The 16,726-nt window shown below is 26.0% G+C and overlaps 4 protein-coding genes across 6 annotated transcripts; 1 reads left to right on the top strand and 3 right to left on the bottom strand.

The window, feature by feature from the left end:
• The first annotated feature begins 4,507 nt into the window (after positions 1 to 4,507).
• Positions 4,508 to 5,018, top strand: LOC122526046. Its single transcript, XM_043649171.1, has 3 exons — positions 4,508 to 4,691; positions 4,765 to 4,818; positions 4,928 to 5,018. The coding sequence occupies exons 1-3, from the start codon at positions 4,677 to 4,679 to the stop codon at positions 5,000 to 5,002; spliced, it is 144 nt and encodes a 47-aa protein (XP_043505106.1). The 5' UTR covers positions 4,508 to 4,676; the 3' UTR covers positions 5,003 to 5,018.
• Positions 5,019 to 5,200: 182 nt separating this feature from the next.
• Positions 5,201 to 6,475, bottom strand: LOC122526053 (ER membrane protein complex subunit 4). The gene is made up of 3 exons (XM_043649182.1): positions 6,118 to 6,475; positions 5,522 to 5,793; positions 5,201 to 5,425 (listed from the first exon to the last, which is right to left on the bottom strand). Exons 1-3 carry the CDS (start codon positions 6,174 to 6,176, stop codon positions 5,229 to 5,231), a joined length of 528 nt encoding a protein of 175 aa, XP_043505117.1. The 5' UTR covers positions 6,177 to 6,475; the 3' UTR covers positions 5,201 to 5,228.
• A 729-nt stretch (positions 6,476 to 7,204) lies between these two features.
• Positions 7,205 to 12,986, bottom strand: LOC122515147 (protein fem-1 homolog B-like). 2 transcript variants are annotated; one of them, XM_043632368.1, is made up of 12 exons: positions 12,669 to 12,986; positions 11,773 to 12,584; positions 11,394 to 11,568; positions 10,281 to 10,498; positions 9,856 to 10,196; positions 9,597 to 9,757; positions 9,365 to 9,525; positions 9,135 to 9,278; positions 8,817 to 9,046; positions 8,612 to 8,728; positions 8,422 to 8,528; positions 7,205 to 7,449 (listed from the first exon to the last, which is right to left on the bottom strand). In XM_043632368.1, the coding sequence occupies exons 2-12, from the start codon at positions 11,947 to 11,949 to the stop codon at positions 7,292 to 7,294; spliced, it is 1,989 nt and encodes a 662-aa protein (XP_043488303.1). In that variant the 5' UTR covers positions 11,950 to 12,584; positions 12,669 to 12,986; the 3' UTR covers positions 7,205 to 7,291. The 2 variants fall into 2 exon arrangements, 1 of the variants encoding a protein (XP_043488303.1); XR_006303218.1 differs by lacking the exon at positions 12,669 to 12,986 and adding an exon at positions 7,645 to 7,796 and having other exon boundaries at positions 7,348 to 7,449; positions 11,773 to 11,959.
• An 80-nt stretch (positions 12,987 to 13,066) lies between these two features.
• Positions 13,067 to 16,377, bottom strand: LOC122515156 (GTP-binding protein Rheb homolog). 2 transcript variants are annotated; one of them, XM_043632392.1, is made up of 7 exons: positions 16,137 to 16,377; positions 15,455 to 15,677; positions 15,249 to 15,367; positions 15,004 to 15,075; positions 14,673 to 14,880; positions 14,467 to 14,596; positions 13,067 to 14,361 (listed from the first exon to the last, which is right to left on the bottom strand). In XM_043632392.1, exons 3-7 carry the CDS (start codon positions 15,295 to 15,297, stop codon positions 14,272 to 14,274), a joined length of 549 nt encoding a protein of 182 aa, XP_043488327.1. In that variant the 5' UTR covers positions 15,298 to 15,367; positions 15,455 to 15,677; positions 16,137 to 16,377; the 3' UTR covers positions 13,067 to 14,271. The 2 variants fall into 2 exon arrangements, with proteins under 2 accessions (XP_043488327.1, XP_043488320.1); XM_043632385.1 differs by lacking the exon at positions 15,455 to 15,677.
• Between the last annotated feature and the right edge of the window lie 349 nt (positions 16,378 to 16,726).

The following is a 16,726-nucleotide window of genomic DNA, read 5'->3' on the forward strand; positions in this document are numbered from 1 at the left end:
CGCCCGATCACTGATTCTACAACTGCTTCCAAAGACTGCTTTGCACACAGTCAATGCAAGTAAAAAATCTTCATTGATGCACTGACTCTAATACGCGAACAGTCTGTGCGACTGTTTAAAGATAAAAATACAACTTTTCTCGAAAAAAGTCTAATGCAATTACTGCTTTGGTCGCAGTCAATTTAATATAAAAAATTTCTAATACAATTGCGTAACACGAACGAATTGAAATGAGCGAACGAACGTGCTTCTAATCCGTGATTTTAATTATATTCAATCGATACAACACTCCCGTATATTGCTTCGCGCACGATTGCAATCTGAAACAGAAATAAAAAACAATTATATTAATATCATTACTATTACTGAAAACAATAAAAATGTTTGTTGAATTATTAAATACAAAAATATACTCACTTTGTATCTTCATCGATGAATGCACGATGGGTCTCCTACCCTTAGGATAACGATGACGATGACAGTGCACCAACACTGATTCTACAACTGCATTACATGCAGTTAATTCAATTAACACTAGATTAATGGACTAACAATAAACCAATTTGACTCATATCAAATTTCTTTGCTACAAATACTACATATATATAAAATTTTAATATTATTTTTTTAAAATATACGTTGATTTTTAATACCATAATGAAATATATGTAAATATTAATTCTCTACCCATTTCTCATGCAAGCAATTTTTGTAAGTTTTTAAAAAATAGTAAATGAAACAATAATGAAAAAATCTAGTGTTAAATGAATTTCCAAATGAATTTAATTTATTAATAAATTGAATTTAATTAATTTAATAAATTGTAACACTATTCCAACGATGATCTGAAACAAAAATAAAAACAAGATTATATAGACCATTGATATAAAAACATTATTATAATTATTGAGAAAAAGTTTAATATAAAAATTGACTTACGTTTATTCTTCAGTGATGAATGCACGATGGGTATCCTACCCTTAGGATGACGATGAGCACACGTTTAAACCGAATAAAAGAAACTTACGGAGTTTCTTAACCGAGCAAACGAAACTTTTACATACGGCGTACAACACTGACTTTACTTTCCGATTCTTTTATATTTTATTTTATCGATGCAACACACGAGTACTTCATTGCCTACGCGCTCGATTGCAATGATGTTCTGCAACAGAAAAAGAAAAAGAACAATTAATATCATCGTTATGATAAAAAACCTTTAAAGTTATCATAGAAACGTTTAATAGGAAAATATACTTACTTTTAGTCTTCATTGATGACTGCAGGATGGGTATCCTACCCTTAGGATGACGATGAATAAAATAAAATTAAATAAAACTCTGAAAAGCTGAAACATACTAAAAATTATATTACATACAATTAAATATTACAATATTTCCTGAAATCATTCCTGAAGGCATTGCACACTTTCAAAAATAGTATTTTATCATAAAGAATCAATATAAATTCAAGCAATATTAATTGCCTTAATCTCACTACTTGTATAATATTACATACAAAGTATGTAATGTTATTTAAAATATTAATTGAAAATTTTTTAATTTATAATATATAACTCAATAAAGAGTAATCTAAAAAATAAAACGTTTTTATATTATTCTATCTAATAAAAAACTTATTAAAGTATTTAATGTTAGAATGTAGAAGTATTAAACGTTAGACAACGTTAGAAATAAAATCAATAAATAGTTTAATACGTCACGTTCGTTAGATCTTTACTCGTTGAAGGACGGAAGGGGAATGGAGATCTCTCTGCGTATATCTCGTAGAGGTATCGAATGCTCGGTGCTCGACTGTTTACGTTTTGTTTTCGGTTGTCTTTCTTCTGTTATCACCTCGAGAAATTCCTGGAATATACGTAACATTCGTTATTGCCTGTAGATAGAATATTTTGTTTTCTTATTCTCTCTCTCTCTCTCTCTCACTCTCTCACTTTCGTTCTCACTCTTTGTATACATTTCTGTATGGTTTAAAAAAAAGAATAACGCTTACCTCGATGAATATGAAGATAAAAAAGAGTAAACACAATTGTTAGACTGGATATATGTATTCCTGCTGGACTCTCCTAATGCTCGGTACCTAAAAAAGGAACAAAAAAGATTACATTAGTACAACATAAAGAAAATCAAATATATGAGTGTATGTGTACGAGCTACCTATACTTATTATTAAAATTTATTAATTTTTTTAATATATCGGTTGTATAATTATTTAGAGAAATGTAATCTCATTTTTCATTTCCATATACGTGTACATTACGTATCTATTAACAATTATTTTAATGCACTAATGCACATTTCTTATATTGCAGCTAAATTTTACCATCAAAGTCATCACTGCGCAGGAGCACTAAAATAATTACACAAAAAATAAAAGAATACTAAAATGAGAACCTTACAATCTTAAAAATTATGTATTAGATGTATGATTCCCTTTATACACATGCGCAACGTTCGGAAAGTCATATAAACAACATTTAATAAAAGTACTTTTATAGAGGACAACGTCTCATTTCAACGGTGGATTTCGAAGGGGACGGTACATACGTCATATATTCCGAACTTTTAGACAACAATAGACATTCCTATCGATTATTTAACAATTATTTTAATATTCTAATGCAATCTCTTTATATTTCAGATTGTTTAAACACATATGTACTGGTTTAAACATTACATACTTATTAACATACTTTGAATATAAAATAATTTTAATGTGATATTTTTCTGGATGAAAATTTTATTACCCGAGGTCATCACTGCACAGGAACGTTAAAACAAATGTAAATTTGTTGAAATAATTACATAAAAATTGAAATAATGCTAAAATCATAACTTTTTAATTTTTATTTCTATTTATTACTATTAATTTTCTGGTTATATACATAAGAAACTTTCAGAAAGGCATGTAAACAACTTTCGATAGAAAAACTTTTTTATATGACAACGTGTCAGTCTTACAGTAGATTTCGACGAGGATGGTTCATCAGAAGATACATTCGTATTTTTATATTACAATATACATTTCTATCGATTAATTAACAATTATTTTAATATTCTAATACACTCTACTTATATTTGAGATTAGTTTAAACGCATATACATTGTTTTTAACATTACATACCTATTAAAGTACTTCGAATAGAAAACAATTTTGATACGTTATTAATTTATGATTTTTCTATATGACTGTCTTTACTTACTTTGTTTTGTAAACATAAATTGTTTTCATTATTTATATTGTTTTTTAATTAGTTCTCTGTTAGACTTCGACGTTTTAAAATCGATTCGTATTACTGGTAAAACAAATTTAATGAATACTTATTGAAATTTGGATCTTCGGAAGCGGTTACCTCCTCGTGTTTAGACCTGGGCAATGGTATTTTACTTTCAGTATAATGTTTAACATATTTTATATGTTATACATTCCATTGCAAGTAAAATCCAGCCAAAGACCGCTTACTATAAATATTATAATGATAATTAATTTCTTTCATTTTCCTAATCAATACCATATTGAAATTTATTTCATTGTTTTTCCCTTAATATTACTCCCTCAATATGATATTTTGCATTATAATACTCGATTTATTTTATAGGAACACTGATCATATTCATTCTTCACGTCTCTTAAAGAATTTTTCTTACACACACATGATATTTGATTTAAAAAAAAAACAGAATACCTTAAAACTATTACATTATACAATCTATCCCGCATTTCAAACTCCCATTCCAATATCATATCATTTTCTAATGTCATATCACCCACGTGTTCCTCTTTTCATTCTTCATTACATTTGTAGAAACTAATTATTTTATAATATTTTTTAATATCTCTTATATTTTTCTAGATATTACGATTTAATCAATAATTATTGAAACTTAATTTACATTTTCTTTTGTTTCAGGATAGGATTAATTCCAATGCACTTGTAATTATCGGTTTTGGATCTAAAAAAAGAATTTGCTTTCGATGCATTCATTGCATTGCATCTTAACAAATCTAAAATAATTTTTTCTTTTTCTTTTTCAGAACATTCTTTTCTGCATTCTGTCTAGTGCAATGTTTTAAAGATTTGAGAAATTGAATTAAGCCTACTAACACTAATAAGCTTATACAGCGGTGAAGTAAGTAGCGATATGGTAGAGACCTATATTACCCTGTTACTGTAGTCCATAATTTGTCCAAACTTTTCGCTAAATTTTCGTATGCACAAAAAGTGGTAACCAGTCTTAATACAAAATATTTATTATCATTTTAATTCTTTTATGTAGTTTTATATGAAGCAAATAAATGAACCAATCAATTTGCGATAAAAGGATCACATGATTAATCGATTTCGAGATTAGTGAAACGAGATTCGATAATGCGCCATCTATTAATACTTGTTTTGTTAACAGTGAAGCAAACCAAGAGCACAAGTAATTTTACGAATCTTTTTATTTTTAGTTAAGAATAAAGTTAAACATTTCTTTAAACTATATTCTTATTATTATAACCATAATTAAAAAGAAAACTTAACAATTCGAAAAAATTATCATTTGATATAAATATTCATGAAACAACAGTGTAGGTAGTAATAAAAGTATCAAAAGACTTTAGAAGATATCAAGTGTTTCTTATTCACATATGATAGAATACTCATTCACAAAATGTTGAAAGCATTAGTACGTTGTACTTAATTACAATATCATTTAAATGCACTAACACCATTATTATAAATATTAATTATTTTTATAGATAAGTTTTGGCCTTGGTGTCTATACTGGATTATATCTAAATCAGAATTATGAAGTATGATAACAATATTAATATAAGATATAATTATTTAATGAATAATAACCAGCATTGATATTATAAATTGTATTAAAATGTTTTAAAATTATTTTATTTAACATTGTAGATTCCAAAAGTAGATGATCCAACTAAGATACTAGAAAGACTAAAAGAAATTGCCGATGATTATAGGAAGAAATAAACTTAATATTAACAGATGTACTATGTGTTAAACATAACAATATGTAATATTTGTAATTCATCATAATAATATAGAAATATCTGTATAGATATAAATTTATCCTTTTTTATAAATACTTTTGAATTATGTTCTATTAAATAAATTACTTTATTAAGACTAATATATAGATTATTTATTTAAATAAACACTTTAAAATTACAATATTATATTGTATATGCATGTAATATTAGATATATATAAATCCTCCACCGGAATATTCTACTCTTGCTTGTGGTTCTACAAATGCCAGCCAATCTGACGCATGTGTTGGTAATAAACCCATAGACTGACATTTATATAATGCTAAAGCGATGTTTACTAATTGTCCAAAAAAGTAAACAAACTTTTGACCAAATGCGTGTGTTCCTTCTATTACCTTAAATGCTACAAATATACATACAATATTATAATATATGCTAAACATTTATCTTTATTAAAAGTAATTAGATTATTTCTTATTATATTTCTTAACAAACTTACTTTGTTGTAGTGTGAAGAGTGCTTTGACTGGCCTAATAATTAACATACCAACCATCATAATGGGAAATATGGAAATAGAATTACCAGCCATATACATTATAAATAAATTCATTGGAACTTGCTTGAGAGGTCCCAAAGCTAAATCCCATGATTTTTTAATTATTAAATGATTTGAATCTGTTTCTCTGAGGTACTCTACGCTCTGAAATAATGCTACTGAAGGAGTATAACCCGGAGGTGATGGTATATCCGTATTTTTTTCCTGTTTATTCCTGGTAATGTATCAAAGTATATATTCATTTAATTATTCAAAAATTAAAACATATAGTAAAACATCTAATTCAAAATAATAAAAAAACAAATTATTTATATTTTTATTACTTTCCCTTTTATACAGATTAAAAATGCTAAAAAAACAAATATAATATCATCTAATAACAAATTTATATTATCCAAACATGATCACTATTATTCTTATTCTAATACTGAACAAAATATAAAAAAGAAATAGAATAAAATTGAGAACTTATCTTAAAATTGTATGATTTATATTACATACATACAAAAAATATGAATCGAAAAATTAGGTTACATACTTGTGAGAAAAGTCTAACGCCCATTTAGATTTTTTAAAGTTCTGTTTGGTAGTTGCCATTATTTCTTATTACTTTTATCAAATGTTAAAATATATCCTTAATAAAATAAAATATAATTAATTTATAATTAAATAACCTATATAGAATGACAGAACGTAAAGTTCAATTGGTAACAAATGGTAGTAAACTATAGAGCAACCATTACATACGAGTACATTGATTGGACAACTGATGCATTTATATCAACTGAACTATCATCGTGATAACGAATTAATATAATAAGTTTGAAATATAAATTCATTTAATCTTTTAATAATATTTCAATATAAAACTTTACACAGTTACATTATTTGACATAAACAAAAATAAAAGTAAAGATATTGCTCCAACTTGCAATTGAATGCAAGGTCAGTTTCCATGAACTAAATCTTGTCTTTAACAAATATTTTTTTATATATTAAACTTTAATTTTGTATTTATATATACACATATATATATATTAATTTATATAATATTTATGTTAATATATAAAATATATTAATCACTTCAATATTCATGTATCAGTACACACATACATATATATACACACAAATATATATATATATATATAGGAAGAAAAATAATGGTTCATTATTTATAAATATGCTTATGGTTTATTTGATTATTTATTATCAAGTAACAAAATTTAATTTGTATAATTTAATAAATATTAATTTAACATTATTGCAAAAATGCTATTATTATTATTAACATTATTACTAATCTTTTTTACATTCATTGGACTTTACCATCATTTTATGAAATTATACACAAACTATGACAATTTCACAGTATAATCTAATTTTATATAAAGAAAAAATGCTTATCTATAAATATTTCTCTCTAATTAGTTATTTTAGTGAGCGTGTGCATAAATTACTGCTAATTTAACTATTATTTATCACTTTATTTAACTTTACTGTAACGTTAAATGTAACTTGTCAAATAGAAGAGTAGAAGAGAGAAAGTCTAAATATGTGAACGGATATACAGGAGGTTTCCATGATATATGTAAATGTGGATTCATTAATAACACCGACTTCAAATATTTAGTTGTCAAATATTTAGTTGTAGTAATCTTGCATTATTTTATACAATTTGTTCACACGATAAATCAGAGAGATCAAATAATAAATCAGCCTTGATTAAGACCAGGTCCATGTAATTCTATAAAACTTTCCAAGATACGTGGTACATTGCCACAATAAGATAAGTTATATGTTTTCACTGCTTTTGCTGCCATACATTTTAAAGATAATTTTGTATGAGTACGCAGTAATATTTCGGCCACACCTAAAGAAAAATTATAAACGTTTTCTAGTATAATACATATATATATAACATATTAAAGAAGGAGAACAAAATATAGAACGAATAACAAATAATAGGAATATAAAAGTAGATAAATAAGAAGAGTGTAAGAGTAGAGTAATAACTAATCAATATAAAATGATATAAAAATAATATGATAGTGGCGGTGATTCTCACTGCTGCTTTGAGTATTCGATGTTTACTCTCAATGCTTTCAGTAATACACTGTTCTTAGATTTCACTGGCTAGCCTGTCCCTCGGCAGTCCTTTGCTATGATACTTTCTATATACATAAGATACATCATAGGATGGCCTATCGTAGGCTATGCCTAAAATAAACACGGACAAGGGTTTTATGATTTCCAAATGCATCAATACTTAACAATAGGACAGACTACCCTTGTGCGCACTTAATAACAGAGAGAGTCTTTATCTCTCAGGTATCCTCTTAGTTTTTTCGAATTTCTAAGAATAGCATAAACGATAAAGAAAAGAACGTTGTTTTTTGAAAATCTTACAGAGCAATATAATAAAAGATGATGTTAAAGATAGCCAGAAACTATTAGCAAGGGTAAGATGCGGAAATTTTAATATTGGAAATAAATACCGGCTAAATGTAACTAATAGAATATATAACTTTAGAGTCGGAGACCTTAGAATATTTAATAAATATCTGTGATAAAGTAAAATCAAAATTTACATTAGAATATCTACTAGATCAAAGAGGAACTCCAGTAGTAATAGAGTTGTTAAAAAATATAGTTTAAAAAATGAAAGAAAGTAAGAACGCTAATCGTAAGTTTAGGAGTAAGCATGAAAGCAGTATGAGAGTTCCTATAGTTTATATTATATAAAGTGATATTTAGTCTATTTATATATCAAATTTATACATAATCATTAGTTATTAAAATTATTATATTATTCATGCACAATAGTACTTTGAGAATAACATACCCGTTGCTACAGATTCATATGGAGTCTTTCCATTACTATTTACAGCATCTATATGTGCACCAGCCTCAATTAATTCCATAATTATCGAATAAAGTGTCATAAAATCACTAATAACAATATAAATTAATGGATCAGTTTTTAAGACAATTGTATGATTAAAAAAGAGGATATTTTATATATATAATCATACTTAGTCACTCTCCTATAGCAAACAATAACATGAAGAGGAGTATTTCTTTCGTCATCCATTGCATTAACATTTGCACCACATTGTATTAATAACTTAGCTGTATCTGCACATGGAAATCTATAAAATACAATGTTCGAATTATTTAATAATTAATTAATTATCTTTCTCTATAATTAAATAGATTACTGTATAAAAGAAAACTTACTTGCACACATCATCAGTATGAAAATCATCAACCGGTGTTTCAGAATTAACAGCAAGATGTAGAAATGTTTGGCCATCCCTCATTTTAACTTTTAATGTACATAATTTGTGTACCAAATAACGAGCTTTAGAAACGTCAGCTTCATTATAATATTTTTCATTTAATGTTATTAACTTACTTAAAATTGTTAAAATATATAAAGTTGTCGTAATGTTTGATTCCATCTCTTCCTAAATAAATAACTTCAGATTTACATAAGTGCTTTAAATTGAAATAATTAACAAAAATAAATTAATTAATTACTTTTGTTATACCTACCATATATTGGTCAATGCCATCTATAGGATCCGGATTGTGCATTTTATTTTTATTACGTCCCAATTCTGTAACACATGCTTCTAATACATTTATAACTTGAGAAAAATCAGGATCTACTCCAACATGAATCATTTGAGAAAAAACCTATAAATTATTGAGAAATTTACATTTCATATATTCTAAATATTATTTTCTAATAGATTTCCATCTGTCTATTTAAATTCACCAACTTGTGCAAATCGAAGAAGATCTTTCACAGCAGATATATTATGTAACTGCCTTAATTTTAAGGCATGAAGCCATAAATCAATACATCTGTCAAACCTTGCATTATCTGCAAAAACAGCACCCCTAAATATTATAGGATGTGGTAATTCTGGATTGTCAGGTCCTAAAATATAAATATTTATTTAACATCATTATTTTCTCAGAAAATGAAATATATATATTTCTTTTATTTACCTAGTATTCTTTCTCGAATAGCAAGAGATTCCATATGAAGCGAATTGGGATTATTCTTAATATTTTCTAATTTTTCTAATGTATCACATTCTCTCCAATGTTCATATGCTTTCACCGTTTCACCTAATTCTTTATGTACAATATCATTAGGATCGCTATATCTATAGTTATATATAAAAAATAATAAATTAAATCGGAAATAAATGAGAGAAATTTGGAAAGGTCGGATTAAAAAGAGTTAAAAAAATATTTCATATACCTTAACTCCATTGCTTTATGTAAATATGTATATGCTAATGTCAAGTTGTACAAATCTTTGTCATTTGCGTAAGATGCCCCAAGTAATTCATAAGCATCAATTACTTCTCTTTTTGTTACTTCTGTACGAGCTGCTAAGAACTCTACTACGGATGTACACGTTCGTTCAGCAGCAGCTATCAGAGGAGTCATACCACTGACGTTTTTTGTTATTTTTGTACCATAACTTAATAATTCAGAAACTATTTGTGTATGACCACACTCGGCTGCAAAATGTAATGCTGTTCTACCACAAAGTGCTTTTTCGTTAGGGTCTGCATTATTTTTTAAAAGAAAACTCACCTGTAACATACATATGCATAATATGTAACACACGTTGGTTTTTATTAATTATTTAATTTAAATATTTTATTAAAATATACTAACAACATCCAAATGTCCATTGTTTGCTGCAATCATCAAACAGGTATTATTGAATTTATTAGATATATGTATGTTTGCACCATGGTCTATTAAATATTTAACAATATCCAATCGTCCTTCAAAACATGCAGCTCGAAGAGGAGTTGAATTAGTCTTAGTCGGATGATTCACATCTGCTCCAGCTTTAACAAGAGTTTTAACAGTTTTCAAATGGCCTGCCCCTGAAAAATGAAATATATAATAATTAATTTTCTTCAGTGTATTAGAATACGTTAATATTTGTGTTAAACGTTTTGTTATTAATAAAGAAATTAAATAAAGCAAAGAAAGAAGTTTTAGTTATGTTGAAGTATATTAATCAAGATTAAATTATTATCATACCTTCTTGAACACAATAACACCCTATGACTTCATCAATAGAGCCTTTCAGCCAGCGGCTTCAACTAATTACTTGCAAAAAGCCATTTAAGTGCTTTCAGGAAGTATCGTTTGCCATGCTTTCCCCATTTTTATCCTGAAACTGTACAGTATGCTACACTGGGTGAACATAGAAAAAAAAGGATAATAAATAAAACATTTAATAAAAAAATGCCACGATTTGTTTCACCAATATACTTTCATCGTTTAATAATATATAAAAACAGAAGAAACTTTATATTACACATATGTATGCATGTGTGCACCATGATATTAAAGGAATAATACTTAAAAATATATCTATGAAAAATATCATCGCTATATTGTGCAAAATCATGTATATGTGGCATTCATTTATATTATTGTATTTATAGCTATAAAATATATAGTATACTGTACAATGTTTCAGTAAGAAATGGAAAAATCAGGGCTTCTACGTACTTGTTAAATTTAAACTCAAATAAATTTAAGAAAAGTTATTTATCAGTTAATAAAACGATAAAACTTTTTTTTTATACTCTTGTATTATAACATTTAGTTTGATAATAGAAATTAATCATTAAATGTAATTATTATATGTTGATTAATTAGTAAAAAAAAAGTATATATATATATATATTTACAAACTTTCTACGATCACTGAAATTTACAATAATATAAATAAAAATTAATGAAATATTAAATAATACAATATGATACCTGCGGCACACCAAAGGGCAGTTGCTCCATCGATAACATATCCATCAAATTTGACAATTCCTTCTTGTTCGAGATCAGGCTTAAATTTATCAATCAATGTCTTGACAACCCTGACATGACCATATCGTGCTGCGATTATTAAAAGTGTACACTTTTGTCCGTCTTCCAAAACTTTCTATAATTGTTTTTTTAAAATAATCATCAAAGTTAATATTACATATAGATGATTTAGAATATATAGAACATATATTTATTAATAATTTCATTGTTCCATAAGTAAAGATATATAATGAAATATTAGAATTTTTATAATATATACGTATATGCATTTTATGGACATTAATAATCATTATTTGGATAAAATATTGTAAACATATACCTGATTAATAAGATAATCAATTTTTCCTGGTGGTTTATCACTAAGAAGACCATATAATACAATAGCCATTCCATCTCGTGCAGCGTAATAAAGTCTTGTAATCAAAGATAAAGAAATTTCAGTATCTTCTTGTACAATCTCAGTAGAACCCATGTTCGTCAATTTTTTATAACTCATTAAACCTAATTTGTTTTTTCCCTTCTAATAATGTAATTAAAATATCACTGGAGTTATCCTTTTCTTTTCCTTTTTCTTTTCTTAACAACGTAGAACCGTAACCTCAAAGCTCCTACGTTTGTTTCTGTTTATGAGAAGAATCAACGCACAAGAGAAATACATGGATTAGTTCTACACAGTAAAACTATTTTAAGAACCGTTACACACAAAAATATATCGATCCTAATGTTATAAAAATAGCGATGACTTGCACTTTTGCGATAGAGAATTGGTTTCTCTTTTAACAAAGACCTGATTTGTTGATTGTAAAATAATACACATTAATACTCATATTACGCATTAACATTTAAATCCTCACGACAAAAGAGTACTTCATATGATTTTATTTACTCATTGGTATTATTTTAAACTTTTGCCGTGCATTCATTTTTCACTTTTGCGAGAAATTTCATTTAAATGACGCGTTGAAGATTATTTTGAAAATTCTTTCTCAACGTCACCCTTACCACCCGCGACTACACACGTTCTCTGTACAACACATATAATGACGCATAGTCTTCTGTTCTTTCTTTCTTTTTTTGTTTTATCTTCAGATGAAGATATTGCTGGAATGCGTAAAAGATATCTTCAACAACCTGCAATATATTTTGGAATTTATTTATTTATTATATATTTTATTAACATTTGTAATGTTCATTAATACTATTATTTCAAATTACATATACAGCTCTACTCAAATCTACGTTGGTCCATATTTCAAGGGTAAAATGTTCGATGTGTGTGTATACATGTGTTAACATGTATATGCAATTTTTATATTTATTTTTTTTAACTTTTTTGTATGTATGACTGAATTTAAAAAAATAACAAAAGAATACATAAAACTGAGATAGGTAAAATATATCGTGACGTTATTATAATTAAGAGATAAAACTTGTTATTGAATCGATTTAGAATTAATTAAACATTTTTTTTCATTTTTCTTCTCATTAATAAATACTATCACATATGGAACAACATGGATATACATCGGATATGAAAGATTGAAATTAGTAAGTTTTTAATATATTATCAAATATAAGTATATGAAAAAGGTAAGAAAAATAAAATAATAATGTAACTTTGATAAATTTAATATAATGCATATGATTTTAGAACACAAGAGAAGGTATTAGTAATACAATCATGCTATAAAACTATTTAAGAATGTTTATTCTTAATTATACTGTGAAATTAGCATGTATATTACACATATATTAAAACCGTTAATATTACTATGCAATTAATTATATATTGAAATAATATGAAATATAATTATTTATCTATATTACCAAGAAGGATTCTACACAAATCACAAATATATAAATATATATATATGACAATATAATTTACAATTAAACTTTGTAAAGCACTGGTTTCGATATAGCACTCAAATATGAAAATCAAGAACATGTAAAAATAATAATAGCGATTTATACATCATCTTGCATGAATTTTTAAACAAGAAAATTGCAATCATGTATACAATACTCCATTCAAACAAGAATCTTATATTGTAGGAACACTTTCGGCCAATAAATGTACATAATTACAAATTATGGACATACATTGTTCCATGTACATCCATAATTACAATTAATTTGTTAAATTAAAAGTCAATAATTATTAAAATTGACTGACAAAATTATTTGACTACTTTTGTGGTAAAATGTTAATAAATTTTTTTATGGCCAAATGTAAATTATTTGATAATTTACTGACAGATTATAACTATGCAAAACGAATAGTATTACTTTATTTCTTTAATTTAAAAAGAACATTTATCGATAATTCTACCAGAACATTTGGTACCTTTACGGATGTCTATTAAGTAAATATTTTCATTTATTCGTAATTTTTCTTTTCTTTTCTTTTCTTTTTTTTTAATACATGTGCATTGCAATTATAGTAAGAGATTATACTAATACATAAAAATAAAATATATTTGAACATATTGTGAAAATTTGCGTGATTATTAAATTACTTATCATTCGAAACTGAAGATCAGTTCATCATGAATTAGTATTAAATGATAAACTACGACCCATCAAATTAATATCTTTGTACATATTTTGATGTATGTTTTAACATGTTATTTTAAAAATAGATAATTTCTTAGTGTGTTCTACTCGTACAACACATAAGAAATGATGATCATGTTAAATGCATCATCATATACTTGATCGTTTAATTTATAATTAACAAGTCTATGAAAATGCATTTTAATAAGTTTAATACGTTAATGTTATAATCTACAGCGATAATTCTAACTAGCTACCTGACTCAAGAAATAACGCAACTTGATTTTTCTTGTACATTTCCATCAGCCTTTTCAATTTCGATCAATAATGTGTGAAAAATATCGGCAACGGACTGAAAAATATGAGAAATAAATTAGAAAGGGTAAAAAAAACAATATACGTAATTTATACCAAAAAGAGATGTTTTAAATAATTATATGACATTAAACAGACATACCTCATTTTGTTTAGCACTAGTTTCTAAAAATGCTGCATGCCAAGCATCTGCTAACTGTTTACCTTGTGCAGTTGTTATCATTCTGTCTACGTATAAATCAGTTTTATTGCCGACCAGTACGATTGGAACACTAAAATCATTATTATTATTATTACTTATAGGAAAACATTGTTATCATTACTTAACATATAAAAACATTAACATACTGGACTTTTCCTGTAATGTCAAGTAGCTTATCATAAATAATTTGTACAACTTCAAAACTTTTAGCACTGGTTATACTATAAACCAAAACATAACCATGGATATCCATTGAATATTGAGTTGGAAATATGCTATATTCATCTTGACCTGCAGTATCTACTAATTTAACTTCATAATCTTGGCTATTAACTCGTGTACTTTTAGTAAATGCTATAACAAATAAAATTTCAGATTACACAAGCATGTACACACATATGCATACATACTTGAGTGCACTGTCAATTTATAAAAGAAATTTAAACAAAGATTAATCGTAATACGAATATTTCTTACTATTTTCTATCGTAGGGTCATACGAATCCACAAATTGTCCTTCGACAAATTGTATGCTCAATGACGACTTGCCTGCAAGGTCAAATGATGATATTATTATAAAACTTTATTACAAAATTAAATTCAATGTAATACATATTAAATAAATTAACAAAATTATTTCTATATCAATATATAATTAAAGTTATACATCAATATATTTAATTGACTTTTTTAAAAAAGAATGTTATCTCTTTTTCTCGTACCTACTGATCTATAGCCCATAATAGCTATTTTCCTCTGTTTGGGTGGCATTCTTTAGCATTTACAAACAGAAATATGTTATATATTTTTTGTAAAAAAAAGTGCATGCTCCGGTTAAAACCTGAAAACATAATATAGTATTCTTTGAGTTAAAATATACGTATTTAGATTTAAGCAACTTGTTTCTAAATCTTCATTAATCTCTTACTTTCATAATATGTCTAGAGATATTAAATTCATTTTCCATACTTTTAATTTCTGCACTTTTGACCTAAGATTGATGTAATAATCAATATAATGTTATTAAGTCTAATGACGAAGCAATTTTTGAAGTATTTAATCTCGTTTTTATTTGATTTTTCTGCAGTTATTTTTTTTTCTAATTTCTTGCAATCTTCTTCAGTTATAACAATCAGTAATACATTTAAGTCCTAATACAAACATAAATATTGTTGAAATATTTTATTCTTGTAGAATTCATTAAGAGAAAAACTATAGATAATTTGACATTAATAATTCATCATAAATATTGAATAATATTTTTTCTAGATCATCAAATTAATTAATTAAATATTAATCTCCTTTTATTGTCATTATTTCTATAACTTACTTATAAATAACAGAGATGTATTATAAAAATATATTTGTATGTATATGTATATATTATTAAAAGTTAAAAGTATGATGCGATTATAAATCTTGTTCATATAGGATAACAACAATGTGATAGAAAATAAAATCTATGCATGCGTGAAAACAATATCGATTTATTATTTTATTTGATAAAATAATGATTTCAAGGATAATATAAACATGACTGAGCTGTATATAAATCTCTGTCTATATAGTATTAAATATACTTAAAGATAGTTTATAAAAAAGAAACGTACTTAAGTTTATAATATTTCCATACAACTACCAATCTTCATTAATTAATGATGTGTACCGTTTATCCTATAATGAAAAAAAACTGCACATGTCATATGCACTAACGCACAATAAACAATATTACTTTTCTTATTTAGTTTACTACTACGCATAGTTTAACATACAACTCAACGTGAAAGAAAGATTGTGTTAAGTATGCTTTACATTTTTCGACACGTTATGCATCTAAAGACTTCCGCCATATTTTTGATACGTTGACTCGTATATACCTTTTTTACAACCAATAAGAATGTAACATTAAATTGCACTCTATTGGTAATGCAATTAATGGTGCATACTCAACGCTGTAAGAGTCAGAACCAATCATGTTTTCCTTGAAATAAAAATAATTAAATTAAGCAATAATATATGTTTTATTAATAACAAATTTGATCAGGGGTAAGATTAATTCAATAGTATTTATTATAGCAATCTAATGAATGATAAAATATAGTTAAATGTATACTAATCGTGTTCAATTGTATGAGCCAATAAAAATTCATTCAGAATTAAATCACATCGAGGCGCGAATTTTCAAATTTCTTTAGAAGTC

This window comes from Polistes fuscatus, unplaced genomic scaffold, assembly GCF_010416935.1.
Source record: "Polistes fuscatus isolate 324 unplaced genomic scaffold, CU_Pfus_HIC Scaffold1, whole genome shotgun sequence".
Taxonomy (NCBI): Eukaryota; Metazoa; Arthropoda; class Insecta; order Hymenoptera; family Vespidae; genus Polistes; species Polistes fuscatus.

Coding starts and splice junctions, on each gene's coding strand:
- LOC122526046 (XM_043649171.1), top strand. Junction 4,819..4,927: donor ATCTAAATCAGAATTATGAA/GTATGATAACAA, acceptor TTAACATTGTAG/ATTCCAAAAGTAGATGATCC.
- LOC122526053 (XM_043649182.1), bottom strand. CDS start 6,176: ATGGCAACTACCAAACAGAACTTTAAAAAATCTAAATGGGCGTTAGAC. Junction 5,794..6,117: donor GCGTTAGACTTTTCTCACAA/GTATGTAACCTA, acceptor ATACATTACCAG/GAATAAACAGGAAAAAAATA. Junction 5,426..5,521: donor ACTCTTCACACTACAACAAA/GTAAGTTTGTTA, acceptor GTATATTTGTAG/CATTTAAGGTAATAGAAGGA.
- LOC122515147 (XM_043632368.1), bottom strand. CDS start 11,949: ATGAGTTATAAAAAATTGACGAACATGGGTTCTACTGAGATTGTACAA. Junction 8,729..8,816: donor CATACTGATGATGTGTGCAA/GTAAGTTTTCTT, acceptor TGTATTTTATAG/ATTTCCATGTGCAGATACAG. Junction 8,529..8,611: donor TGCTATAGGAGAGTGACTAA/GTATGATTATAT, acceptor TATTGTTATTAG/TGATTTTATGACACTTTATT.
- LOC122515156 (XM_043632385.1), bottom strand. CDS start 15,297: ATGCCACCCAAACAGAGGAAAATAGCTATTATGGGCTATAGATCAGTA. Junction 15,076..15,248: donor TATGGGCTATAGATCAGTAG/GTACGAGAAAAA, acceptor TTGACCTTGCAG/GCAAGTCGTCATTGAGCATA. Junction 14,881..15,003: donor TGACCCTACGATAGAAAATA/GTAAGAAATATT, acceptor TATTTGTTATAG/CATTTACTAAAAGTACACGA.